At 39.5% G+C, this 27,730-nt stretch overlaps 3 protein-coding genes across 4 annotated transcripts; all 3 read left to right on the top strand.

Annotated features, from left to right (window-relative positions):
* The first annotated feature begins 291 nt into the window (after window positions 1-291).
* On the top strand, window positions 292-12,277 carry slc17a5 (solute carrier family 17 member 5). The gene is made up of 11 exons (XM_034897827.1): window positions 292-507; window positions 1,884-2,080; window positions 2,515-2,748; window positions 3,043-3,130; window positions 4,480-4,566; window positions 5,946-6,064; window positions 7,003-7,164; window positions 7,972-8,104; window positions 8,218-8,365; window positions 8,688-8,778; window positions 10,347-12,277. The coding sequence occupies exons 1-11, from the start codon at window positions 429-431 to the stop codon at window positions 10,482-10,484; spliced, it is 1,476 nt and encodes a 491-aa protein (XP_034753718.1). The 5' UTR covers window positions 292-428; the 3' UTR covers window positions 10,485-12,277.
* A 1,090-nt stretch (window positions 12,278-13,367) lies between these two features.
* eef1a1a (eukaryotic translation elongation factor 1 alpha 1a) lies at window positions 13,368-18,894 on the top strand. The gene is made up of 8 exons (XM_034897828.1): window positions 13,368-13,622; window positions 14,978-15,163; window positions 15,284-15,463; window positions 15,778-16,074; window positions 16,780-16,930; window positions 17,092-17,348; window positions 17,679-17,913; window positions 18,062-18,894. The coding sequence occupies exons 2-8, from the start codon at window positions 15,020-15,022 to the stop codon at window positions 18,184-18,186; spliced, it is 1,389 nt and encodes a 462-aa protein (XP_034753719.1). The 5' UTR covers window positions 13,368-13,622; window positions 14,978-15,019; the 3' UTR covers window positions 18,187-18,894.
* Window positions 18,895-19,177: 283 nt separating this feature from the next.
* On the top strand, window positions 19,178-23,398 carry cgas (cyclic GMP-AMP synthase). 2 transcript variants are annotated; one of them, XM_034897825.1, is made up of 6 exons: window positions 19,178-19,678; window positions 19,772-20,014; window positions 20,200-20,413; window positions 20,847-21,104; window positions 22,186-22,285; window positions 22,566-23,398. In XM_034897825.1, exons 1-6 carry the CDS (start codon window positions 19,220-19,222, stop codon window positions 22,894-22,896), a joined length of 1,605 nt encoding a protein of 534 aa, XP_034753716.1. In that variant the 5' UTR covers window positions 19,178-19,219; the 3' UTR covers window positions 22,897-23,398. The 2 variants fall into 2 exon arrangements, with proteins under 2 accessions (XP_034753716.1, XP_034753715.1); XM_034897824.1 differs by having other exon boundaries at window positions 19,178-20,014.
* The last annotated feature ends 4,332 nt before the right edge of the window (window positions 23,399-27,730 follow it).

Raw genomic sequence — 27,730 nt, 5'->3', positions numbered from 1 at the left:
TTACTATAACTAGACCACATAGAGTTTTCTATAAGACAAGTACAGAGAACCCCAAACAAAAAGTTTTTATTTATAGCACCATAATGTCAGTTGTTTTCATCGTGTTTTTGCTACATTTCCACAGTAAATCCTAAATTAGATCTGCTAGAACGGTCAACGTATTTAGGTTTAGCATGCGGGACTAGAGATTGGTTAGGGTCAGGGTTTAACAACACCAGGGTAAGCCAATCAGAGGGAGAATAAGGGCGGGGTTGTTTGACGTCTACACTTCTAGCGGATCAGAAAGGTCCAGTGACTCACGTGACGGGTAGTTGAGCTCGAGCTCAGCTGAATGTAGACTCTAGTGAAGTTAGCTCAGTTCCGTGCTGCTTTTGTTGTTGTTCGGTTGGTCTGTGATGAAGTAGACCCCGTTTACCTTTGACTGGAAAATGGAGCGGGGCGAGTCGGACACGGAGGGGGACGATACACCGCTTCTTCACCGAGGAAACGAAGACAAAGTCCAGAGAGGTTAAAAAATATCACCAGCTAACATTAGCTAACAATAAGGTTTCCAGTCGGCGAGGCTCATTTCGGGTACCAAATGTCTGAAAGCCGCGCTGTTTTTCCGCTGTTTTATCAGAGAAAAGGGCAGGAAAAGCAACATCCCTTCAACTTATATTTCTATATTTTAGTTAGCCTTTGGCATCTTTACATTGCGAGGACACTTTAATGATAACATTAACACTTGCCTATGTACCTAGCTATGTAGTCTAATATTGTAAAACTTATTATTTCAGGGGCGTTGTTTTGTATTACAGTCGTGTACATGTCCAAATGTTTTGTTACCACAACTATCAGCTAACGTTAATTTATTTACAGAAAGATTGTTGCAGGGTGCATGATTTTGTCACCCAAGGTACATCTGAACATAAAGGCTTTGACTGCATTCTTCACACCCATCCTGTGCCTTTGTACACATGCTGACATTTGAGTTAGCCACGAGTCACGAGTTTAGGGACATCTGCCCTGAACTCACGTCTTAAGACAAATATACTGTTTAACCCTTGTGTGTTGTTTATATTGTTTTAGACACAGCCAGTGGACCCACCACATTTATTAGGCTTTAAATCGATACGGACACAACAATTTACGTAAAAATACTTACTTACAGATGTTTACTTTAGCTCAATCACCAGTGGTATATACAAGGCCGGGAAATACGGAGAAAGTCAAATATCACGATATTCTTGACCAAATACCTCTATCGAAATTGTAGCGTAGACAACAGATGCTTTGACAAAATATCTTCACACTTAGACATAAGATAAATAATCTTCAGTAATGTGTATATAATGACTAAGTGGAGAAAAGGCAAATACTAGAATAGCTCAGTCTGGTAAGTTCTGAAAGTGACATCTTTAAAACCAGGAAAAGACACCACTAATGTCATATCACGATATTACAATATCCAAAATCTCAGACTAAATTTAGTCTCATATCACAATATCGGTAGAATATCTATATATTGCCCAGCCTAGTATACAGCATTATGGTCAACGCTCAAGAAAAATGTAGAGCTATGGAGTCATAGTTGCAGCCAAATATACACTACTGGTCAAAAGTTTGGGGTCACTTAGAAATTCCAATTGCATTGCTTTTTTCAACCAGGGCAGCAGTTTTCCAATTTCATTATGTGCTTACATAATTGCAAAAGGGTTCTCCAATATTTTCTCAGTTTTTTAAAGTTATATCAGATTAGTTAACAGAATGTGCCTTTGGAAGACTGGATGAATGGTTGCTGTGTGTGACCCCAAACCTTTGACCGGTAGTGGACCTTAGACTTGATGGGTTATATTCAGTGTTATATTTATTATTGTTATTTCTGTTTCTTGCTTACCCTGTAGCCCCAGCATGGTGTTCATCGCGCTATGGCCTGGCCTTGCTCTCCTCTTTTGGCTTCTTTGTGGTCTACTCCTTGCGGGTAAATCTCAGTGTGGCCATGGTGGATATGCTTAACAACACCCACCAATCCAGCACCAACCACAGCAGCTCTGTGTGTCCTGCTCATGCCAACCCTGCACGGCCCAAACACAACCACACGGTGAGAGCGCAACTTAGTAAGACTAATGATGAAAACTTGTTGGACTGTGTAATCCCACATAAGAGCCATTTCTTAATAAATTAAGTCAATTTTACAAAGTATCAAGAATGCCAGTTGAATTTTTGTGGCACGGTACAAAAAACATACTTGGCAATAAATCCCTTTCCGATTCTGAATGTGCGTGTGTTATGTGGTCATGTTGGAGATTGACTTCAGGGGTTTCAATAAAGATGAAAAGAGAAAAAAAATGAGAGAAAGCAGCAAACAGATTCAACAAATGCACATATTGACTAATGAAAGCACATACACATGTACACTAAAGCATTGGTCTATCCAAATAACCAGGAACACTGTATTCTCTGTTCTTCAGTAAGGCTTCATACTATTTGACCTATCTTGTTTCCTAATATAATTCTTAACTCTTCCCCTGACAGGCCAGTGTATACGACTGGGACTCTCAGACACAGGGTTGGATCCTGGGCTCCTTCTTCTACGGCTACATCTTGACACAGATCCCTGGGGGCTATCTGTCTGGCCGCTTTGGCCCCAAGTGGCTGATGGGTTTTGGAATCCTGGGAACTGTAGTTTTTACACTGCTCACTCCTGTGGCTGCTGACCTGGGTGCAAGCTACCTCATTGCTGTCAGGGTGCTAGAAGGGATAGGAGAGGTAGGTTGTTTAATTCTGACATGAAGACAGGGGGACATGATTTGAAATGAAACGATTTGTTGAAGCCGGTTGTTTGTCATCAGCATCAGCTGCACTGCATTCAAATATAAAATGTGCCTATCTCAGTCTGAGCACCCGTAATCAATGTGTTAAAAAAAAAGAATAGAGTTAAAGACACAGACAGCCCAACAAACTAACACAGAGATGGTTTGCATGGATAGATACGTGGATAATTGATTGTTCCTGAGGGATTATGTGCATCCCTGTTGATGTTCTTGTTATGTTTGTCTTCAGGGAGTCACATTCCCTGCAATGTACACCATGTGGGCAGCGTGGGCCCCACCGCTGGAGAGGAGCCGACTGCTCACAATTTCCTACATTGGTAAGACACTTGGACACAATGGCTACAAGGTCAACACAAAGAAAATTGTTTGACAAATAGATTAACCCACAGTAAAAAGCAATTGCTAATTGCATCCCTAAATTTAGGCATTGTGTGAAACTTCTTCTGATATATTATTCTCAACCTAACAACGTGTACTTAAGAGGTTGGCATTAGGCCTGCACAATATTGGGAAATAAACTGACATTGCGTTATTTTTTTTCCCCTGCGATATTGCGATATGAAAAAAGCAAGTTTTAAAGGTGACATAAATAGCTCTATTTGGAAATAATAAATCATTCTCGACTACTGTGGTGATTTTGTAGGGGAGTGCGTCTACATATAAGACAAAAATGAAAATCAATTTTTTCTAACGTGAACCATTCTTTGTTGAACTGTAATGCTTTACAAACACCAGAGGAAGTAAGCGCTGTGACTACGCTTCTGAAGTGATTTTGGAGAGGGAAATTAGGTAGAAATATGCTGACACCATTGTTTTCATGCACCCATGCTATCAATCCTGGCTAAAGTTTATGACAATGACTGCATGTTCCTTTCTCTAAATTTCAGGTTGCGGTCGTCTAGCAGGGCCTGCTTGTTTGTTTGATAAATTGATCAGACCTGCATGTCACGGGCACTAACAACACACTCTGTATCCAAGAACAATTAAATCAGTGTAAATGACGTTAGATCAGAAAAAGACTTCATTAGTAGATTAGTGTTACGTTTCCAGCGCCGCGGCTCCAAACCGTAACGTTAGTTGGGATGGACGAACCCCTTGTTTCTTTAAGCTAACTATATAAGCTTTAGCCTGGCTGGTAGCAGCTTTCTGCATGGGATAATGGCCAGGAGACGTTCAATTAACTAAATCAGGTTATTTAGTTCATATTTGCAGCGAACATAAAACACTGACTACTGTAGCTTCACTGACTACCCATCAAAAACTATGCGCATCACTGTGTCAGCGGAAGGTGCTGCCTACGGTACTTTTCTACACACGGAGAGCCTCACTTCCCATAACAATAAACCCCATCGGACTACTTATGTTGCCCACATGGCTACCTGTCTTAAAGGGGAAGGGTCGGCCTGTAATAATCATGTAAAAGGAGAACGTTGAAAGTTTACTTTTCTATCAAGCGGCAAAAAAGGATTAGTGTCAACATCGCAACGTCCTGCAATGTGACTATCGCGCATGCACACATTGCGATGGCGATGCTAAAACACAATATCGTTCAGCCCTAGTTGGCATCATCAGTCACATAATTCCGCTCTTGTCATTCAGTAGTTGCGCTATATGCATTCAGGAAGTTGTGGAAAACGTATGTTTGTCTTTTCTCTTCCACCCCAAGGAGCCCAGCTGGGGACGGTAATAGCTCTTCCTCTGTCTGGTGAAATCTGCTTCTACCTGGATTGGACCTATGTCTTCTATGTATTTGGTAAGTTCCTCCTTACACTTATTCACCCCAGTGCTTTTTAAGCCTTAGACAAGCCGTTTCCAGTGTCTGTTCCTTTGTTCCTCTCTAGTCTGTGGAAACTATGATTTAGCGATTTTTAAAGAAGAAAACGTCCTCACAGATGGATCCACTTCAGACGTCTCACTTAATTTACTACTTGCTTTCTACTAATGTAGTTTCACATTGACAGACTTTCCTCCACAGCTCTGCAGAGGAGGTTCTGGCTAGTCCACACAGCGTTCCCAGATGGGAGAAAAATGTTACCTGGTTTATTGGCATTTCTTTAAACCAATCACAATTGTCTTGTGCGGCGGTAATCGCCGGACACAGTGACGTGCCTCTGCAAAATAGCCTTGAGAAGGAAATTGTTTTGGTGGAACGTGTAAGTTCAAAAGTTGTTTTTAGTCGTGCAACAGAAAACTCAGATTGGACAGATAGTCTAGCTAGCTGTCTGGATTTACCCTGCAGAGATCTGAGGAGCAGTTAAACATAGTCCTCATAAATTTACCAGAGTTTAAAGTGCTCATATGCTTTTTACCCTTACGTTTACAGTGTTTTATATCTTTTGTGTGCATTTTATAGGTTTACAAAGTGAAAAAGTCCAAAGTTTACCCCAAAGGGACTTACCATCTCCAACAGAAAACACTGTTCACAAACTGCTCCAAACCGCTCCATTGTAGTCCAGCCTTTACTTCCGTGACGATCATGCGTCACTTTGTAACACATTATAATGCTCACCTAGTTGCTAGCATAGCACACCCTCATACTCTGCTTCTGACTGAGTAGTTGTCCTTACCAAAGGCGCATGTGCGACTCCCAACAAAGACCGAACAGAAGTGAGATGTCTCACTCTGTACAATGTACAGTACAACAAAAATATGGTGTTTTTTGAAAATTAAACCATGTAAACCTATTTTGGTAAAACTTCTAAATAAAATTATGAACCTGAAGATAAGCACAATATGAGAACTTTAAAATGCCAACACAAAGGCAGCCGAAGGTGTAGGACATCCGGGTTAAAAAGACGGACACCTGCAGAATTTCCGGCGGCACCTGAAAACAATCCCGGAAGTGGAATGTTGTCGATATAGATTAGTTCTAATGTAACACCATCTCTAAACCCCCCGGACTGATGTTAGGGTAAAAAAACGATTATTAGTATAATTCTTAGTGGTTTCAGGTAAAGTAGAGGTAATGAGTTGCTCAGACCTCAGTTTGGTTTCAGGAAACCACCAAAACACAGTATCTTCTGATAACATCATCATTATCAATGCAAATGCTGACTACGTCAAATCAGGATTTATGCTGGATAAATGTTGACCTGTGGTAAAATGAGTGCTGGCTTGCTTGTTTGTGTCCAGGTGCTGTTGGCCTGGTGTGGTTTTTCTTGTGGGCCTTTCTCGTCTTTGACAGTCCAAACACCCACCCTCGGATATCCGAGCGGGAGAGACTCTACATCACCACCTCACTCAAGAATGAGGTAACACCAGAAAAAGACTATACTGTATGCTTTAAAAAAAATAAACTTTGTTTAATAGACTCATGGAAATGTTTTTCTTTCACCTTATAATACTGGTCTACTGTCTTGGACGTTTTCCCATAGAGGAAGTCATTATCCGAAATTCCCAAAAGATGGTTTTCTGCAATTTCTCCCAAAAATATAAAAAACTGGAAAATATAAAGACAGGTTATTGAATGAAATGTGATGGAAATGTTAGTTTATTGGACTGAAATATTGTGCCTTGCATTGCAAAATTAGATTTGATTTCAAAAAACTATTTTCCTTTGGTGCTTGTTAGGTCCCACATTTAGTGTCTAAAAAAATGACATACAGTCTGTGAAAGAGTCAAAGTAGAATGTTTAACATAGACTTAAAGGTAAAATTTACTTTTTAGAAGATATAGCTGTTATAGGTATGTAATGGCAGATTATGTCCCCAATTGCCATTTTAACATAATGATGTACTGTTCTTTACTCTTACTTTTGAGACGGTAGCAGCAGAGTGCTTGCAGTCATTTCCTGTCCAGTACAGTAATCAGATACTAATGTTACATAATCTTAGTGTATCGTAGCATTTTATTCTCTTATCTGTCTTCCTCAGCTTTAAGGTCACAGCACTCACCATGACTCTGCTGTTTATGATGTTATTCAGATGCTGCCTCGTGACTCTGGACACCTTTATGTCCCTGAAGTATAACTGTAAAACAGAAAATAACCAAGAACATTAAGTAGGAAAACGTCTTGGCATTTGTTGTGGCCATCAGGGGGAGAAAATAACACAAGAAAACTACTGACTTAACAACAATTGGTCAGATGATATTTGGAGATGTAGCCATTTTGATGTATCTGTTTATAAGAGTGGATGCATTCATTTAAAATGTTCTAATCAATCTATTTGCTACTTACTGTGTGTCCCAGCTGTCCACCTCAGCAGGCTACATCCCCTGGCGAGCCATTCTGACGTCCATGCCGCTGTGGGCCATCGTTGTGGCTCACTTCTCTTACAACTGGACCTTCTACACCCTCCTCACCCTGCTGCCGACCTACATGAATGACGTACTGGGATTTAGCATACAGCAGGTAAGGTCAACATCACACAGCCAGAGAAGACAGGATGAGTTAGATAAGGGTCAAAAGGTGATCAAATCACAACACATTGGCCATAGTCATGCATCTTCTAATTGTATTGCATTTCTATTAAATATATAAGATTAATGAGAACATGTACAGGCAATAAAATCACAAATAAAATCCTCAGCAAACGGATCTTTCAGAAGTACAGTAACTGATTTAACGTGTTCAAAAAGAAGTTGGACGTTTTTAAAAGGTTTTTCTGGTCCTACCCCCTTCTCCTATTTCTACTTTAGTAAAATAATACAACAATAATTCTTTACTTATTTACAGTATATCTAAAAACACTCACATACATACTGTAAATACACATGCATACATACATAAGTATTCACATTCTCGTTTTTCCCAGCTATCCCATATCAGTGTCCATTTGTTTGTTTCGTTTCGTGTTTGTTAAATGAAAGCGAGCAAAAACCCATCCAAACTCAACATAATGTATAAGAACCAAAAACAATATAGTCATTGCACAATACAATATCCTTGAATCCTCTTCGTATCCATTCAGTATATTAATTTGATCATCTTCACATAAGGTTAATATTATAGCAAATCCAGAGCGCCTTTAAGTCCAGGTATTGGGAAAACCTACAACATTGTATATAACTGAATAAACAAGGGAGATAAATGGGTCAACCCAAATGGGAATTTTGCAACACTCATCCCAAAATGACTCTTTGGAATGCACTGAACACCACAGACTATGTAACCATAAAAATATATTCATGTGCTTTTGTCTCCTTTTGTCCACAACAGAACGGCATGCTGTCAGCTCTTCCTTACATTGGCTGTGCTGTGTTGGCTGTGCTGAGTGGTCAGCTCGCCGATTACCTACGGGAAACCTGCCTCTACCCCACCGTCATTGTCAGGAAGTCCTTCTCCATTGTTGGTAAGAAATGACAATATCACTGCTGAATCATGGAGTCATACTTATACAGGCTCTTGACTTCTGAATACACCATGTCTACTACTTCTGCAAACTGTTGTTGCGTTGTTCTGTAGGTATGCTTGGGCCAGCGGTGTTCCTGGTGGCAGCAGGATATACAGGCTGTAACTACACCTTGGCTGTGACCTTCCTCACCATCTCCTCGGCTCTGGGCGGAGTCTCCGCCTCTGGCTTTAACATCAACCACCTTGACATTGCTCCTTCGTAAGAATTACCTAGTTCTCTTCTGAAATAAAAAAACTTACTGTAAACATAGTGATTTCCTGCTCATGATGCAACATTTTTTATGTCATAAGACAATTTTTGCTCTTTGAAATGTCAGTAAATTGTGATTGTGTGATCCTAAATCACAATTTTACCTTCTACATTTAGTTTTCAAAATCTGAATTTTGTTAGTAATGAAATATGTAATCTTCCTCTTGTGATCAAGATGAAGATTTTTAGCCATAATTGTATCAATGTTTAAGGGTTTAGTTGGTTAATAACTACTCAGGACTTTCAACAATTAATGTACTTATGTTTGTAGGTATGCTGGTATTCTCCTGGGAATCACCAATACCTTCGCTACCATTCCTGGCATGGTGGGACCAGTCATAGCAAGAGAACTCACCAAACAAGTAAGACCCGCATGCACAATCTCTCTTCATTAGGTTCGTTTGATTCCAAAAATTCAACAGAGCAGTAACTGTTTTGTGATTCAGAAGGTCAAGACTTGAGTATAGATTTCATATAAACGATAACGACAAGCTTAAACAGCTGCCCAGTTTCATTGTTTTTTAGTAATTATTAGGATGCTGCTTCCATACTAAGGTCACTCCAGGTGTCCTGACCTCCTGTGTCTGGACTAAACAGATGGTATTCTTACTTGATGCTTCATGTCCTGTCTAATTGATTTAGTCAGTACAGGATTAGCGTGTTAACATTTGGCCACCAGGGGGAATCAACAGTCCTTTATGAGAATCAACACAGTCAAACCCAGAGTGTTTTTTTATGGCTTGATGTAGAGCTGCACAATATCATTTTTGTCATCGCAATATCAGCTGATGCAATATAAAGTATACATTGCAAAAGGCTGCAACATATCGCGAAAGACACTGAAATTTCTTTGTTTTTTGAAAGAAAATATAAGTAGAAAACGGTACTTTAAAATATAACTGCCATTCTTTTTAGTGGTGCCTTTTGTATGAAATATATTCAATTCATTGTTCAATAAAAGAATGTTGGAAATGATTTCCTTTCATCTGTTTTAAATTCAACATGAAATTTGTTAAGTAAACAGTTCACTCAGTTCTGCTGCTTTTAGTATTTTATTTTTTATTTTATTTCATTTTTATTCATTATTCATTATTTTCTCTATGGTGCAGCCCTAGCTTGATGATAGCCAATACATTAACCTGGTTATTTGTTTTATTATACATTTCTCTGTAAAGAGGATAAGGACACTAGAGCATAAAGTGGGAAGACATGACTCCATGCAGTCGCTGCTGTAGTGCTACGCTGCTCTCTGAAAGAGCAGATTATAGAGTTTGACCTCAGGCCAGTGCCACACAGTTGAGAACAAACCGTTTAGTAGTCAAATAATTAAACAGTCTTGTCATCCGGATCATCAACAATGGCAACTAGGGGACAATAAGTCTGTAACCCAATCAGCAGATCACATCATCTTTTAAATTAGTGAAACTTGTAACCTTAACCCAATGAAATACTAAACAAAGTTGACAATTTTGCAAATGAACATTTTTGCTTTTTGGACGGTCCAAACTTTACTTAATTTTAACATTTCCACCATTATATAGTAAATGTTTTTGGATTTGTGCTTATCTGATTGTAATTTGTCATAAATTAAACAGGTTTTCCTCTTTAAGGGGAATTATTACCATTTTGTCATAAAAGAATGTAGATACTGTTGGAAAACACATTTAAAGGAATGTTTTGAATATATGTTGAAACCAAACTTTCAGGTTTTCTTTTGCTAAACCAAGTCGTCGCAAACAAATTGTAAAATGTTGACCCTGTGCTGTCGTATCACTATGAGGGCATCAGTCATTTTATTAAAGAGCATTAGCATGGGTAAATGTTTCACAGAATTCACCAGTTAAATCACTAGTGACACACTAGTCCATTGAGGGCCAAAGCCTTTATTTTATTTTGATACTCATTATCAACTGTGCTGATTGTCCTTTAGAACACCATGCAGGAATGGCAGATTGTTTTCTACATCGCTGCTGCCATCAACCTGTTTGGAGCTGCGTTCTACACTCTGGTTGGCCGAGGAACGGTGCAGCCCTGGGCCGTCCACACATCCTTCTCTAATGGAGACTAGGACAGAAGACAAGTGCCGGACTCGTCAATTTGATGATTCTGATTAGTCAGATAGACGGGTCACAATCATGGGCCTTTTCAACGGTGATCAGCGAGAGATGTGTTCCAGCTGTGCTAATGATTCTTAATGCACGGCTAACTAACAGTGAGTAACAGCCACAATAGCCTCAAGGATGTTCTTTACTGTGACCGGATGGTGACTGATAGTCACAGCAATGAACAAAGAAGTTTGCAATTTAAGTAAAGTGCATATTTCTTGGAGGCAATTATTATTTAGCAAAGCAAACAATCCCATTATGCATCTCCAAGAAGTGACAGAAGAAGCTGTCATTTTGAAGAAAAGCACTCTGAAAAAGAGAATGTAGCCAGTTAATTAGATATATACAGGTTATCTACACATTATTGATGATGAACACTGTGGTAAATAAGATATGAAAGACACATTTTACCAATGTAGTTCCTTTTTGGTGTTCCGGTTTGCCAATTGAGCCAAGCAAGTGCTAGTGCTAGCAAGTGTTAGGCTCAGTTATTTCAGCCTTCAGAGCACTTTGCTTAAAAGCATTTTTTTTACCCAAGAATGCCACAGTAAACTCTGCAGAGATGTATTGCCATAGTAATCGTCTACGCTCTTAAGAAGGGTGTTTTCTTTCACTTGTGGATGGAAAGTTGGGGATAACACAAAATATGCTACTTTGCGACCCATAACTAAGTGCCAATATGTGTTTTTAGGTGTTGAAATGGTTTGCTCAAAAAATAGCATGTAGGGACATGCTTAAACTAGACACACACATTTGAAAACAGCTTTTTTGAGAGTGACTGCGCAGCACGCACAAAAATGTATTTTCTTTATCGTGAAGCCTCCTTAAAATTAATTTTAAAGCTCTTTGTCTTTGCAAATGGACCATTGTTTTGTATTTACTTGTCATATGGTAAGGGATTTTATGTTCACAACAATGTGTTTCGTCCACCAGGCACCATTTGTTTATATATGGAAAGCATGGGTCGTTATATCTTTAAATCTGTAACACTAAGAAGATGTTGAGCTGTTGGTGCTCTTGGCACCTTTGTGATGAAGGGAAAGAAAAAATGCTTTAAAGACGTTTCTGGTGGACACACCGCCTTAATTAACTCACAGGAGATGCACTTTGTGTCAATTCTCAGGTATCTTATGTTTTACAAGGATGAAAAAGGATATTTATTTACTTTTTACAGATTGATTGATCTACCACATTGATGTATATGTACTCAATTTTTAAGTGGTAACTGAATTAGATCCCATTTTTAAATTATTTCCAATAGCACATTTTACAACTCAAAATATGTGTGGTGGTAATTGTCTTAACAACTTTTCATCCCCAGCTGATGAAATATAATTGTTCCCATCAGGTCACCTGTAATACTGGGTATGGTATGTATCTTGTCCCTTTTACATAGGGGGGCAAATCAGAATCAAGCCACAAGGAAAGCATTTAGTCATGGTTGTAATTTATGTCAACAAGTAGCGTCATCGTCCCAATTTCAGATGCTATGCCTTATTACATTAGCTTAAACAGGGTCAGACAATTCAGGACTGCAGACTTATTGTTCTCATAAAGGAATCATTTTGTTACTGCACTTTAATTTTAAGTGTCTATATACAACGTATAAAGGGACCTTTTGTATGTGTGTAAATATATACACACTGTACTGAGTAGTCATTGTAAACCTTCAACCTGAAAACATTTCAGAAATGTGTCATAAATCACTGTCATGTATTGTAAATACTTCATCATATACAGATATGATCTAATCTGATATTGTGTTGTGTTATTATTTTCATTATATAATTTTTTAACTCATTGATGAAAAGGGGCACAAAAACAGGATTGTAATTACCTGAAATATGCAATCAAAAAGTACAAACGCCAAGCTTTTGCAACTCTAATTTATATTTGCAACTAATATATTAGTGTAATAAATGTCACTAGCAGTTACTACTGAAGTAGTATCCCCGAATGAAAACAGTGTTAGTGACCTATCCCTACTGCCTGGGATGTTGTTGTAAAAAAAGTGCTTCATACTAACAAATAGTGGTTGTAAGAGTTCTTGGCTAGAGCTTAAAAATAAGATAAGTTGTTCAATCTCACTCACAGTAGACACGATGAGATGACCACTTTAGGCAGGTTTCAGCTTCACCTTTATGTTAAACTAATCATCATGCAGTAACCCATCCCTTTATCAAGTCACAGCCACAAACAAAAATATTCTCACATAGGCCACTGCTGGGGGAAAAACATCTGACTGCGCGGATATTTTAGAAGTCTTTGATATGGAAGTTTCAGACATTTTTATAATATCCCTAAAAAGCGTATCATTAGAACTTTAATTTACCTGCATCTCGCGATAATTAGCAGACCCACGCACTGGAAAGAGGTTAAGAGAGTGGGGGGGTCATTTTTAATCCAACTAGGGAGCGTCTGGAAAGGTGAGAGCTGCACCTGCTGCGCGTGACAAACGCTGCTCGCTTCATGGTCACCATTTACACTATAGTATCTCTCTAGGGACCCACTTCCACTACTGCATATAATTCTGCTGCTTGAAATGCGATTTCATTCCTCTGATACTTACGCTAACTAAGCAGATACAACAAAGAACACAAGTCGGATAAGTTCGTGTAGGTCCATCTCCTTTTTGTTTGTATAAGTAATAATGTATGTAACGTCTATGTTAATTCCCAAACAGCCTTACCTAGTTAAATATAGTGATATAGCTTAATGTCACAACTCATTAATTACAGACTAAAGGTTACCAAAGGCACAGTAGAGCAAAAATAGGGATTTCACGTCGGTTGCCAAAATGTGTCCCATTTCGTGGGCTTTGATGCGTCGGTAACTGTTTTCTGGACGCGTTCACGGAATAGAGCATATATACACTGACGGGTCGAGTCCTACAATGGATGCTTCGATCGCCGGTAGCCGTGTCCAATGATAAACTCGTTTGCGGTAACTTCTCCTGGTCCCCCGTTGTGACGATGTAGGCTACAACAGCGGGAGCGCGCAATTACGCAACACCCCCGCCTGCCCTGTGCGCTATAACCGGATCAGCGTCTCTCCTCAGCCTCTCCGGTCCTGCACCCAAACTAACACCGGCCAGCTCTCAGGTACGGCAAAGTAGCTTAGCCTAGATGACATTATGCATTCAGATACATTTTGTTTATCGATACTATCAGGGAAATAAATGAGCGTTTTCTGTAGCGGCTATGAGTCTCCAGTCAGTGTTGCGGGGATGGTGTTGTTGTTGTTATGATGCAGGAAAGAGGGCAGGCGCCTGGTACTTAGTACGCATCCAGCGTCAATGAGCGGGCAAATGATAGAACGTGACGTGAGGTTGACATTTCCCGTTAAATATTCCAGACATAACAGTAACTGTGTTTATTTTTATGTAATAGTCCGCTGTTTTATAGATATTTTATTTAATAAATGAAAGCGCACTGCGGCAGCTGTCGTGACGTTATACAGTACAGGATAAATACGCGCATGTAAATATTATCTGTCCTGGCACTAAGTTTGTCTGGCCAAGAGATCATGTTACAGTTGGATTAAAGCTACTGGCGTTTCTACCTGCTGCCAATTAGATTCAGATCAAATAAATCCTCACAGGGCTTATTTAGAAGAAGACTGTGTAGTGCATGTGTCAATTATTGTAGTCAAGGTTATCACCATGACACTTCTACAGAGTTAACAACAGTGTTTACTCTCCTCTGCATTAACCTGTGTGCAGTGCACTGCAATGTCTGAGAAATGGCTGCTACACTATCAGTGGATTTAGGACCTGACAAAATGGTGGATTCAGGCTTGGAATAAGGCTGTAGTTAGTCTGTGAAAAGAGTTCGGTACTGTGAAACATCAGAGCCTTGTTGTTCTCTATGTGTCTGTGCGCAACAGTGGAGGACATTGAGGACAGGAGAGCAGGCTGGATGTGAAAGAGAAGAGCAGGCACTTGGATGGATGAATAGAGGTAGAAGGGGCACAAGGTTTTGTGACTTGGCGCAGTTCAGTGGCCATTGATACCATCCCTAATCTTCTGTGACACACTGTTTAAGAAGACATCTTTTGCCAGTCAAGTGCCGTCATTGTCAGTAGCCTGAGTTAAACATATCAGGGATCAAACAGACACTACATTCAGCTGAGGGCAGATGTACTAAAGAAAATAGACTCCTAACTTGTGCAGCCTTTCATATTCTTCCTGCGCCAGTCACTACAGGCATTAGTACTCCATTACCAGTGTTTTTATTCCTCGCCCTGCAATGCCTTTGCTCAATCTCCTGCTGTGTGAGCCTGCAAAGCCCATTCAGTCAGCCTCTCTTGACCACCTTTGAATTATGTTCTGCTGCTCCCACAAAACTTTAAAATATCTGCCGATCAAAATGACTAGTGCATAAAAAGGTTTCTGTTTCCTGCTCTGCGAACCACCTGCATACCGTACTAACTGTAATTTATTCAACACTGGTTTTAGCTGACAGACTCAGCCTTGTGACTTCAACCAGCTCCATTTACCATGGGAAAGGAGAAACTCCACATCAACATTGTTGTGATCGGCCATGTGGACTCTGGAAAGTCCACCACCACGGGCCACCTCATCTACAAGTGCGGGGGCATCGACAAGAGAACCATTGAGAAGTTTGAAAAAGAAGCTGCTGAGGTAGGAGATACAGGCCTCCTTGAATCAACTAACATCTTTTCTCAAGATCAGGACCCCCCACCCTTCTGACCATAAGGTAAAAGCCGTACCAACTACATATCACTATTTCTTTCCCCCCAGATGGGGAAGGGGTCGTTCAAGTACGCCTGGGTGTTGGACAAGCTGAAGGCAGAAAGGGAGCGTGGTATTACCATTGACATCTCACTGTGGAAGTTTGAAACCAGCAAGTACTATGTGACAATCATCGATGCCCCGGGTCATAGGGACTTCATCAAGAACATGATCACTGGGACCTCCCAGGTCTGTAACCTGAGGATGCTCAGCCCTTTGTGTCACAGTTGTGGTGTCGTTTGTCAGCCTCTGTGCCTTAGAGAAAGAACTACTAGTGACTCTCATCTATAGTGACTTGTCCCTGAGTAAATAGCATTACAAGCAGCCACATGTGTCATGATAAACAGCATCCAATATGTAGCAGCAAGTTCATTCAGCAGGTCCCCGCTGAACAGTACAAGTTGTTTATATTGTTGTCAACTTCAAATCCTAAATTAATTAGTGCAACGGCCAAAGTCACTGTAGTACTAACAGTCCTAACGCTTCATCTTCTGCATCTTCAGGCAGATTGTGCTGTGCTGATTGTGGCGGCTGGTGTAGGAGAGTTCGAAGCTGGTATTTCCAAGAATGGACAAACCCGTGAGCACGCCCTCCTGGCCTACACTCTGGGAGTAAAGCAGCTCATTGTGGGCATCAACAAGATGGATTCCACCGAGCCAAACTACAGCCAGAAGCGTTATGAGGAAATTGTGAAGGAAGTGAGCACCTACATTAAGAAGATTGGCTACAATCCGGACACCGTTGCCTTTGTACCTATTTCAGGCTGGAATGGAGACAACATGCTTGAGCCCAGCCCCAATGTAAGTAGAAGACCAATGATAGGAATGCAAATGCTATACAAATTCATTAAACCACACGCAGCATGGAATTTGATTACTAATTTGCATGGCTGGTGCCAGGGATTGGAAGCTGTAGCTCACAGGCTAACCAGTTGCTGTGACTGCCGGTCCAATTCAAACAATGAGAGTAGCTAAAGACTCTGAGTAACCGTTTTTCCCTTTTAAGTAGACATATGTGCCCTTGTGCTAGGGATTTAAAGCAGCTCTATGTAACTATTTCTCTACATGGACCACTGTGGCAGTAGCACAGGTATAGAAGAGCCATAATATCAGAAAACTGACTCAGTTTATCACACAGCAATATCTAGCTTACGTTTGCTAACATTAGCCACCATATGCTACTGGTCATAGCAGACCGTACGGCTGTAGCACCAAAACCCCTGAGTGTATTTAATTGGGAAAGTGTTTTTTATTGCTTTTGAATTCCGCGCCTCACTTAAAATGAAAGATTGTGTTTTATTAAAAAAATTCTAACTTTATTTACAAAAATTGGGCCATTGGAGCTTTTTGGTCAACATTAGTTACTTAAAAAACAAATGTACTCCAGCTAAAAAAATGGCAATCTAATGAGTTGCTCTCTTCTACTATGACCATAAGCCTAAAACCTTTTACCTGACAATAATTGTATAAAATGTATAATATAGTACATTATCTTCTTGTCTCTAGATGACATGGTTTAAGGGGTGGAAGATCAATAGGAAAGAAGGCAATGCATCAGGGACCACTCTACTGGAGGCTCTGGATGCCATCCAGTCCCCCACCCGTCCAACAGACAAACCTCTACGTCTGCCCCTGCAGGATGTCTACAAGATAGGAGGCACGTAGCGCACTGATTAAGACATGGATAAAATCCGAACTACAACAGGGGATAGTGTTATTGTGAAATAGACTCAAAACATAGCTCTTGGTCAGTGTAGGTCAGAACTAATGTTCCCTTTAATATCCTTTACTGAGTGTTCTCTGTGCTGAACTTCTCAGGTATTGGAACAGTGCCTGTAGGCCGCGTGGAAACGGGCGTACTAAAGTCTGGCATGGTGGTGACCTTTGCCCCCGTCAATGTGACTACCGAGGTGAAGTCTGTGGAGATGCACCATGAGGCGCTGACTGAGGCCCTACCTGGTGACAACGTGGGCTTTAATGTCAAGAATGTGTCAGTCAAGGACATTCGCCGCGGCAACGTGGCTGGCGATAGCAAGAACGACCCACCACAAGAAGCTGCCAACTTCACTGCTCAGGTAGACATTAAAAAGGATCTATTTCTAGAAATGAAACATGACTCAAATCAGCTCTCTCTTTAGCCTGAACTATTTACAGTCTTGAGGAATATTTAATACAAATTCTATTTGGAGTTATCTTCAAAATCGTACTTTAGCCACAACAAAATACCCATAAATTTCTACCACACAACTCACTCAGACTGACATTAAGGGAAGGTGTCAAAATAAGACAATTACAACAACAATCACCAAACAAGCCAACAGTTGATTCTTTGCAGTAAGTTTCTTTGACAGGAATGAAATAATCTTTTGTTAATATGGCGTTCATGTTATTTCTTTGGTTTGTAGGTGATTATCCTTAATCACCCAGGCCAGATCAGTGCTGGTTATGCTCCTGTCCTGGACTGTCACACTGCTCACATTGCCTGCAAGTTTGCAGAGCTTAAGGAGAAGATTGATCGCCGCTCTGGCAAAAAGCTGGAGGACAACCCTAAAACCCTCAAGTCTGGAGATGCTGCCATTGTGGATATGGTTCCTGGAAAGCCAATGTGTGTTGAGAGCTTCTCCGAGTACCCTCCACTTGGTAAGTTCAAGTGTAGAAGATTTGTTAAATTTCAACAGCTTCCCAACACACTTTTTTCACCCATCGAAAGCTGAGTGACTCCACTATAAGTCGTATGAGATGAAACCGTGACCTAAAATATCTCGCTCTGCTCCTCTTTAACTTGCAGGTCGTTTTGCTGTGCGTGACATGCGCCAGACTGTGGCCGTTGGCGTGATTAAGGCCGTAGAAAAGAAGGTCTCCACCACTGGTAAAGTTACTAAGTCCGCCCAGAAGGCCCAGAAGAACAAATGAATGTTGTGCTACTCTGCCGACCCCAAGGTCTCACAGGGCAGGACATCGGTCATCCAACTCAATCCGACAACTGGCTGCTTCAACCTAATAATCAAAGACTGGTTAATCATCACAATGCATCGCAAAAGCATTCGAAGGAAAGAACAACATTTAGATCTTAAGTCGTCCTTAGGCAGCACTCCTGACTTCATTTTAAGTGGTTAGAGTACCATTACGTACTATGTAATATCAAACAGATAGTTTTAATGTGCACTATTGAATTGATTCAAGGCAATTCTTCTGTGAAATTGAGACATTGAACAATTAGAGGTAGTGAAATGTATCACCGCTCTAGCTCTCTGGAGTGCAGCCACTGGTCTCTACATGGTAAATGTTGTGCTTATGTCTTGCTTTTAGTGTTTGTTTGCAACTCCATGGTACTCTGTACGAGCATTTACAAGATGATAAAACTATGTTCTTCCAAGTAGTAATTAGTAGAAGTTAGTGATTTGTTCTGTTTAAGCTATGATAAGCACTTAAAACAAATGGTCCAAATCTGTCCTTCCCGAGGGACTCTGAGTAGACCACCTGTTGATTCTTAAAGCACTTTAATTGGCGTTTTGCTAACTTTGCACTTCCACTGGAAAAGCTTAAATTGGCACAAGCTACTTTAACTCACTGTAAGATGGCATGAGCCTCTTTGTGACATTAAACATGTTTCAACCAAAATGTTGAGCTGTGGTCATTAGTCATTCTTTTCTGGGTGTGCAGCAGAGAAATGACAGGCCAACAGAAGGCTTACCCATCTTGATTTACTGTAGTCTTAAATAAAACAGCTCTGACAGAAATCAGAGCATTCTTATAATACACACTTGTGTCCACAAGATGGAAGTATTGGTATAGGAAAAAGAAAGGAATTTCATTTTCAAATGAATTGTAAGACTATTACAGCAACACGTTCACAAGAAAAACTAAAGGGGCGTGCTAAGAGGTGTGTTCTCCTACTCTTTGTGGAGTGTAACTGCCAGAGCGTCATTCCTCTCATTGTATTATCATGACTGGTAGAGGGAGACCACGCAAGGCAAAAGGTCCAGACACACAGTGTGTCGAGGGTAAAACTAGACTCGAGAAATTGAAACCAGTATCTCTGCCCAAAGGTCCAGAGAATGGCTTTGCAGAAGAGAAGCAGAAACGCACCATAAAGGAACAGAAACCAAAGGCGCGGAAAAAGGCAGTCCACTTTGAGGAGAAACCATGTGTACAGAGCAGCTGTGAAGACAAGACCACAAAATCATTCACAGAGAAGACCAACAAGCACCAAAGTACACCTACAGAAATAACAAAGGCTTGTGTACAAGAAACAAAAGCCTGTGCTGACAGGGATGAAACAACAGATCTATCTGCAGAAAAGACAACGAGGAGGCCAAAGGACTCTCCAAAGCCCACAAAAGTAAAAAAATGTGGTGGGAAAGCCAAATCGCCAGAAAGAAATTCAGAGGAGGTGATGAAGGTGGTGCAGCCAGAGGCAACTAAGTTCGCCACGGAGGCTTCTATAAAGACAACCAAAGCAAAAAAATGTCCTGGCATAGAGACAACCACGAAGAAGCAGCCAGAGACACCAAAGCCCACCACAAAGGCTTGTGTACCACAAGAAAGGTGTGAAGACAAAGTAAACTCTATCCTCAACAAAACTCTTGAAAATCTGAAAATTAAAAGGGACGATAGATCAGGTGCAGCAGAAGTCATCAATACAATAGTGAAAACTATAAGTATGCATTTAAAACAGAACACCCAATGCTTTAAAGAAGTAGAAGAACTGCGTACTGGAAGTTACTATGAAAATCTAAAGGTAAGCCCTTTGTTTGAGTTCCCTCAAACAAACAATGGGTAGCGTGTGTTTTTGAGGAAAGGGGTTAGGGGTCAGTATAGCATAGCACTTTGATTACAATAAATGTACTCACATTTGTAACGGGATAATTATGTCATTCTATATTTTGTGGTGCATTACAACAGTAATGTTTTTTATCTTTACAGATTTCTAATCCTGATGAATTCGACATCATGCTGACCATCCCTGTTGACCGAGTGAAAGTTAATCCATTCGGAGATGATGGCGCCTATTACAGTGTAGAATTAAAACGTGGCAAGAGCCCTTTGCAGACATTTCAAAAGACCAACACTTTATCCGCCAGTGAAATGCTTAAGGAGTTCAGGGAAGAAGTGAAGAAATGTGTCAAGCAATTCCCAGGTGAGTACCAAAATAAGCACTTTTTAATTGTTGAGTTGGTCAAATGCAATATGTGAATCAGTCACTGTGGCAGGCAGAAACAAAATACCCTCCCTATGTTCAGACTACATCCCGCACTACACACAACATGCATTTTACCCTCGCAAATTAGATAGAAATTGCAAGGAAAACGTCTTATAAAGTAAGATTGTATGGTAAAACTTTACTGAAGGTATCTACATAAGAGTGATATGACACAGTCATGACACATGAACCCCAACCCTAAATTGGCATGACAAAAACGATTGACACTTACTAAAAGAAGCATTACGCCATACACGTTTATGACTTGTTTATGTCATGTGTCACGTCACTCTTATACCTTCAATTAAAGTTGATTGTATACAGTATATAATGATAATAAACACATTTGTATTTCCCTTTTCTCTTTCAGAATGGGAGGTGACAAGGAAGAAAAAAGGTTGCCCTGCAGTGACGCTAATCACAACAGTACAATCAACCACCATTTCACTGGATGTTGTTCTCAGTATCATGGTTAAATCAAGCTGGCCACCTTTCACCAAGGAAGGCATTAAAATAGATGGCTGGCTGGGAACTAAAGTAAAGAAGGAATACAAGCAAAAGCCATATTATCTAGTACCGAAACACGAGGGCAATGGTAATGTGGAAAATGACGGGGTCCTTGCCAAGGGTAAGTCAAACCCTTAACTTAGCCCAACTCTTCACATTCTGGGGGTTTATTGTGAACCATTTCATGATTTTTCTTTTTTTCCGACTGCTTAACCATTATTTTTGAAAACAGGTCAAAACACTACACACAATTAGCAGAACACCTTAGACCCTTAGCAAAAAAGAAACTCTTGCAAAAACTATTCACTAATTTATAAAAAACACATTTCTATCTGTCCGTCTCTGTCTCACTCTCATTTTAAAACAGAGAGAAAAAAAAGAGATTTGAGCTGTGTCCCTGTGTGTGTAACAAGCATAGTGTGTCTAACTAGCCGTGTGTGTAACTAGCATAGTGTCCGTCCGTCCGTCCGTCTGTCCGCGTGCATGCGTGCGTGCGTGCGTGCGTGTGCGCGCGCACGCCCAGAATGCACTTGAACACACCGCCCTGTAAGACCAGCTTGCCCAGAATGAGAGACACACACACACACACACAGACATTATACACATCTCTTGTGGCAGTAGGTGTGGTAACCAAGGATCAAAGGCAGACTTGGTTAGGGCTGAACGTACGCCTGCTACCCATCACCTGCTGATGGTGAAGTTGAAATGGTGATGACCTTGGTGTAGCAGAGCAGGGTTTGAGTCCTGCATGTGGTGAATGTAATGATGTGCAGTGGACAAGGACTAGGGTTTGATCCCCACTGTTGTACATCAACTCTGACAAATGCATTTTACTTTAAAAAAAAATGCATTTACATGTACATTTTATTTTAAATTATTCTTATGTTCTGCACACTTTCAGCTATTAAAACCATTCAACTGTTAAAATCTAGCTCTAGCTCCTTATGTATTACTGGTGTTATTCAACTTAATTAAAACCATTGCTACTTTTTCAAATATTCTTACTACTTCAACTTCTTCTCACTGATTTAAGCTATTTGACCAAGTTAACTTTAGCAATCCAGCCATTTCCACGCATTTCCTGCAGGAAATGCATTTTCTAGTTGTATAATACTTTTGATTTCAATACATAAGCAATTGGCAAAAATCGGTAGCATTAAGTCCCCTTGTCCCTTGACTATATTGTCTTCTACGAAATGCAGATACTTGGCGTGTTTCATTCTCTCATGTTGAGAAGGCCATCCTGAAGAATCACGGATCAGAGAAGACATGCTGTGAGAAAGCCGGAGCACAATGCTGCAGGTTAGATTTTAACTAGCTCATTTATATATATATATATATATATATATATATATATATATATATATATATATATATATATATATATATATATATATATTAGTTTAAGTATAACACTGTGTAGAATTTCTTCTATATCCTAGTCAACTTATTTCTATCACAAAGAAAAAAGATATAAAAGTGTATACATGTATACAAAAAGCATGTATGTTTGGAAATAAGTTTGACCATCATATAAATATTGTCCACAGCTAATAATCTATCTATTTATCTTTACATACAGGAGGGAGTGTTTGAAGCTCCTAAAGCACCTCCTCAATCTGCTGAAGGAAAAGGACTCCTCATTTGACAAGTTCTGCTCCTACCACGCCAAGACCACACTCTTACATGCTTGCAGCTCTAGAACTAAAGACAGTGACTGGAGACGCTCAGACCTGAGCTGCTGTTTTCAATTGTTTCTGAATGACTTTATAGCCCATCTTGAAGCTGGTGTGCTCAACAACTTCTTTATCCCAACTCAAAACCTGCTCTCCGGTCTCAACCAGTTGAAGTGCAAAAGTCTGGCTCGTCGTATCAGGGAGGAGGGGGAAAATGGATTTCCTATTTTTAAGTAACAACTTCACACTGTGTTGTGCGTCTACGTGGATAACTTGGTGGGCTAGTAAGCATTGGTTTACAAGAACCGTTGGGGACGCTACTTTGGTTAAGCACTGTGTTAATTCCAGTTTTTCGTAGCTGGAATTTTGTAAAAGCAGAACATCTTCAACTATGTTTTGTCAAGATTCAGGTCATCAGCAGCAGAACATTTTGATATGTACTTAGGGTTAAGGGTTAAATTCTAATGTTCTGCTGACCATACTCCTCACTGTTTGGTTACATGCTTTCCTGGGGCTCCGCAATCACTTTAAGGAGCGTACTGTTTTATAAATTGTGTCCTATTGATTTTCATTAAATGTCTTGTAACTTTATACTTTAACTCCAGAATGTAGTAGTTTCACATCATTAAATTTGTCCTCTGAATACAAGGTTGATGGGTGAAAGATTGGATCTGGTTTAGGTCACTGTTCATTTAATATGGAAATGGGTATGTTTGTATGATAGCCATTCCAGTGTAGCCTATGGATCAACATTTTTATACTGTATTGTTAAAGCATGTTTTGTGTTGCAGATATTAAGGTGGAAGAATGTGTTTATTTTGTATCTTTGTCTTTTGCTCTAGCAGACATCTCCTGTCAATCGTTTTGCACCTTCAACTTCTTCACAGCACACTTGACACACATCCACGTATGGCTTTCATTACCGACTTTGTTAATCTACAGACTCATTTGTTGTTGGATTCGTGTTAACAGTAAATTCAATAAATTGTTGGTTTTAAGTAATATCTTGCATGGAGTCCACTGTCGCATTCTCTGAGCCCGTTTGTAACAGTAGTAATAAAAAAACAATGTTTCATCAAAACATTTATGTCATACTATAAGTCATACTATGCATAAACATTGTTGTGTAAAAAGTCATAGTATGTCATAAAAATCTCACAAAAGTCATATTCTTTTTAAATAAATCATTGTAAAGTATTTCACAAAAAAAGTTGCGTAGTGCATTAAAATGTCACCAATTCATAGTATAGTATTGCGGCTGTAAGCAGTCCAACAAGATGCTGTCGCGAGGGACTAAACACAGACGCACAATGTGCTGTACTTGAGATTGTATTACGATGATTTTATTCTTCTTCTTCCATCTGTAAAATACACTTAGCACTGAAGTCAGCAAATGTAGTTGTTACCTGGGCAGTAGAAATAATTGTGTTTATACAGCGTGCAGCGGTCAACAAAAGTGTTTGCTCCCAGGTTCACCCTCTCTGTCAAAAGGGGCAAAACAATTATAGAAAGGTCATCAAAAAGTTACAGTATGTCATAAAAATCTCATCAAAAAAGTCATAGTATTGTCATAAAAAATTCATCAAAGTCAGAGTATGTTATAAAAAAATCAAACAAATATTTTTAGAAAAATGTCTTCAAAAAGGAATAGTATGTCATAAAAATCTCTTTAAATAAATGTCAATAAAGTCATAGTTTGGTATGTCATTACAAAAGTCAAAAGTCATGGTGTAATAAAAATGTGAAAAAAGTCATAGAATGTCTAAAACATGTGGTCAAAAAAAGTTACAAAATATAGTATGTCAAAATAGTATATATTATTATAGTAATAATTACAAGTCATAGTAAAGTGTCATGTAGTCAAAGTCATAGTATAGTACGTAATTCTAAATTTCATTAGTCACAAAAGTCAGTCAAAAGTAATTATAGTATGTCATAAAAATCTTGTCGTCATTGTATAGTATGTCATAAAAAACATGTCAAATAAAGGTTATCAAAAAAAAGACATAATATATCATAAAATATTGTCAAAAACTCATATTAAATTACTAAATTACTTTAGAGATCTTTTTTGTAAAAGGGTTTAAACAATGTTCCCCAAGCCTGTTCAAAGAACCACAAACAATTAATGAACAGGCACCTGTTGAACGGTCAAATAGACTATTGTTAACAGAAAATTGGGAAAATAAAGAGACCTTTCTGCGAAGTCTGAAAAACACCAAAAGAAATACGGCCAGGGGCCCTGCCAATCTGACATTGAAATGTCTCTACTGTGAGATGCCTAAGACGGCGGTGAAGGGAGACAGGAAGCACAGCTGATCGTCCTCACAGTGGCCAACGTTGGGCTTCTAAATTCTGCCCCAAGGTTCTTTTTAAGGAAGAGGTTCTCAATTGCAGTTGGAGTATAGAGTGTACTTTATTACAGAACGTTCTGGAGACAAGATATAGGCAAAGTACAGAGGGACAAGTCTCTTTCAGTAGATTACACAGTTGTCTGTCTTCCTCTCTCTCAGCTGTCCCATTATACACACACACACACCTTTCAGACACTCCCAACAGAAAGCTCAGTAACTTTAACAGGAGACATCTGGTTTCGGTGGATATAACAAGGTCAAGTGAGCCCATTATTTATCTGGTTTCGGTGGATACAACACAAGATCAGACAAGCACATCATTTTTTCCACAAGATTTATAGACTACTCCTTTTTCTGGTGTTATCTTTTCAACCGCAATATCACACCTGTGGGACAGGTACAGGATGGCAACAACAACCGCAAGAACTAGCCAGTCTGGTGCATTACATCAGAAGGAACAGGCCAGCCCCGCTTTGTGCAGGAACACAATATTCCATGTCTTTTTATTTTAGATTTTGTAGGGCATTTTAGGCCTTTATTTCCACAGGACAGATGAAGACATGAAACGGAGTGCAGCAAAGGAGTCAGAGTCGAACCCAAGGCCGCTGCATTGAGGAGCATCATTCCATTTTTGTTAGTCACATATCGGTGACAATTGTTAGGTTTATGTCTTAGTTGTTACATTTTTTAACGTTCAAATAAATATTTGCACGTTATCATCGATCCATCCATCTTCATCTGCTTATCCCGTATCAGGTCAAAGAAGGAAACCGCTCCAGCAAGGGACCCTAAACTTCTTTCCTGAGCCACATTAACCAGCTGTGACTGGGGGATCCTGAGGCGTTCCCTGGCAAGGTTAGAGATATAATCCCTCCACCTAGTCCTGGGTCTTCCGAGGCCTCCTCCCAGATTGAAGTGTCTGGAACACCTCCCTAGGGAGGTGCCCAGGAGGCATCCTTACCAGATGCCCGAACCACCTCAACTGGCCTTAAAATATACAAGCAGTTGAAAGTGACAGGATGTTGCTTTTTTTGTTGAGTATAGTATGTCAATAAAAGTCAGTAAAGTAAGACATAAAAATGTCAACAAAAGTCATAGTAAAATATTCATAAAAATGTCAAAAAAGTCATAGTTTAGTATGTAAAGAATGTAAAAGTTATGGTATTTAATGTCATAGAAATATTATCAAAAAAAGATCATAAAAAGTCTTAAAAGTCATAGTATGTCATTGTAAAAGTCATATAGTAGGTTGTAAAAATGTTGCCCGAAAAGTCATAGTATTAGTATGTAAAAAATAAAAAGGGGCACTTTTTACCATAAAAGTGTCAAGTCACAGTAAAGACATTCAAAAATGTCAAAAAAATAATTTAAAAAAAAAGTAGTAAAAGACAGTATGTCAAAAATATATTTTTTTAAAAAGTCTCAAAGGATAGGTTTTCAGCATATACTATCCAGCTGGCCTTTTGGGACTGATTGGTGGAATTTGTTCACATGGCAACACACTGATGCAAATGTTCCACCAAAACGAGTTCCTTCCTGAGACCATTTTGGAGAGCCACCATCACTGAGTCCGGCGCTTAGAGCCATCCAAAACAAAATGTCCATAACATATCTATGGTGTAGCCAGACCTCACTCGACAGCGCTGTGGAGATGGGTCTCAAAATGAGAGGCTAAGTTTGTTACAAAAAGTCATAATATAGTTTATAAAAGTGTTATTATAGTATCCAATAAAAAATGTCTTAAAAGTAGGGCTGGGCAAGTTAACGCGTTAACTCATTAATTAATTTACGTCAATTTTTTTTATTGCGCGTTAACGCAGATTTTATTATTTCTTTATTATTGTCAAAGTTTGTTGCTCACAGGCTTTGTAAATACTGCAAAGTTGAATTTTCTTACCACCGGAGTACTTCCAGTCTGAAATATCACCTTGACAGTTGATACCAGCAAATCATTCAATGAGAAACAGTGGCGCGAGGCTTTGACGCGCCACTGTCGCGTTTTTAGATAAACAAAGGCAAGAGACGCTAACAAATGACATAGCAACGTGGACAGCTACAGACTGCAGGTCCATGGAGGACATCGGTCTGAGAATCGCAACGACGACGGAAGGTATGAGATTCCCTCAAGACGCACCATCACGAGAAAAATGACTGCAAAGTTAGAGTAACAACAGAAGAACTTGGACATAAGAAGGAGTCGCTGATGCAAGACGTTCCAACCAGATGGAATTCAACTCTGGACATGATAAATACATTATGTTAAAGTTGAGATGTACACTAAATATTTTATTTAACTGCTACTTTATAAAAAAAAAATGCTAGCAAGTTTTTGCAGAACAAATGTTACGGCAATTTTGTTTATATGGCAGAACATAAAAAAATAAAATAAATTGCACTATATACACTACTTTTGAATTCATTATTTCATTTAGCGATTAATCAGGAACATTTTGCGATTAAAAATTTTAATCGCTGCCCAGCTCTAATTAAAAGTCAAGTATAGTTTCTCATAAAAAAGGCATAGTATCATAAAAAAAAAAAAAACTTTTAAAAGACTGCTTTTGCAAACCCAACGTTCTGGTTAACAAGCTGGTCACAGGCAAGTATTTTAACCTTGAGGCCCCTGAATTATGGCATTAACTATTCATACTACACTAGATAAGAAACCTTAACATTTTCCCCACTGTAACCTACTACAAAAACATAACCACCTGAGC

Source organism: Etheostoma cragini, chromosome 17, assembly GCF_013103735.1.
Source record: "Etheostoma cragini isolate CJK2018 chromosome 17, CSU_Ecrag_1.0, whole genome shotgun sequence".
Taxonomy (NCBI): domain Eukaryota; kingdom Metazoa; phylum Chordata; class Actinopteri; order Perciformes; family Percidae; genus Etheostoma; species Etheostoma cragini.
This window is presented reverse-complemented; position numbering and strand designations above follow the sequence as displayed.

Bases quoted from the DNA above. Each gene is read 5' to 3' on its own strand.
- cgas (XM_034897824.1), top strand. From the start codon at position 19,220: ATGACTGGTAGAGGGAGACCACGCAAGGCAAAAGGTCCAGACACACAG. The intron at 21,105-22,185 runs GTAAGTCAAACC...TACGAAATGCAG, and splicing joins TGACGGGGTCCTTGCCAAGG to ATACTTGGCGTGTTTCATTC. The intron at 22,286-22,565 runs GTTAGATTTTAA...CTTTACATACAG, and splicing joins GCCGGAGCACAATGCTGCAG to GAGGGAGTGTTTGAAGCTCC.
- slc17a5 (XM_034897827.1), top strand. From the start codon at position 429: ATGGAGCGGGGCGAGTCGGACACGGAGGGGGACGATACACCGCTTCTT. The intron at 2,081-2,514 runs GTGAGAGCGCAA...TTCCCCTGACAG, and splicing joins GGCCCAAACACAACCACACG to GCCAGTGTATACGACTGGGA. The intron at 8,366-8,687 runs GTAAGAATTACC...TTATGTTTGTAG, and splicing joins CACCTTGACATTGCTCCTTC to GTATGCTGGTATTCTCCTGG.
- eef1a1a (XM_034897828.1), top strand. From the start codon at position 15,020: ATGGGAAAGGAGAAACTCCACATCAACATTGTTGTGATCGGCCATGTG. The intron at 15,464-15,777 runs GTCTGTAACCTG...CTGCATCTTCAG, and splicing joins TGATCACTGGGACCTCCCAG to GCAGATTGTGCTGTGCTGAT. The intron at 17,914-18,061 runs GTAAGTTCAAGT...TTTAACTTGCAG, and splicing joins CTCCGAGTACCCTCCACTTG to GTCGTTTTGCTGTGCGTGAC.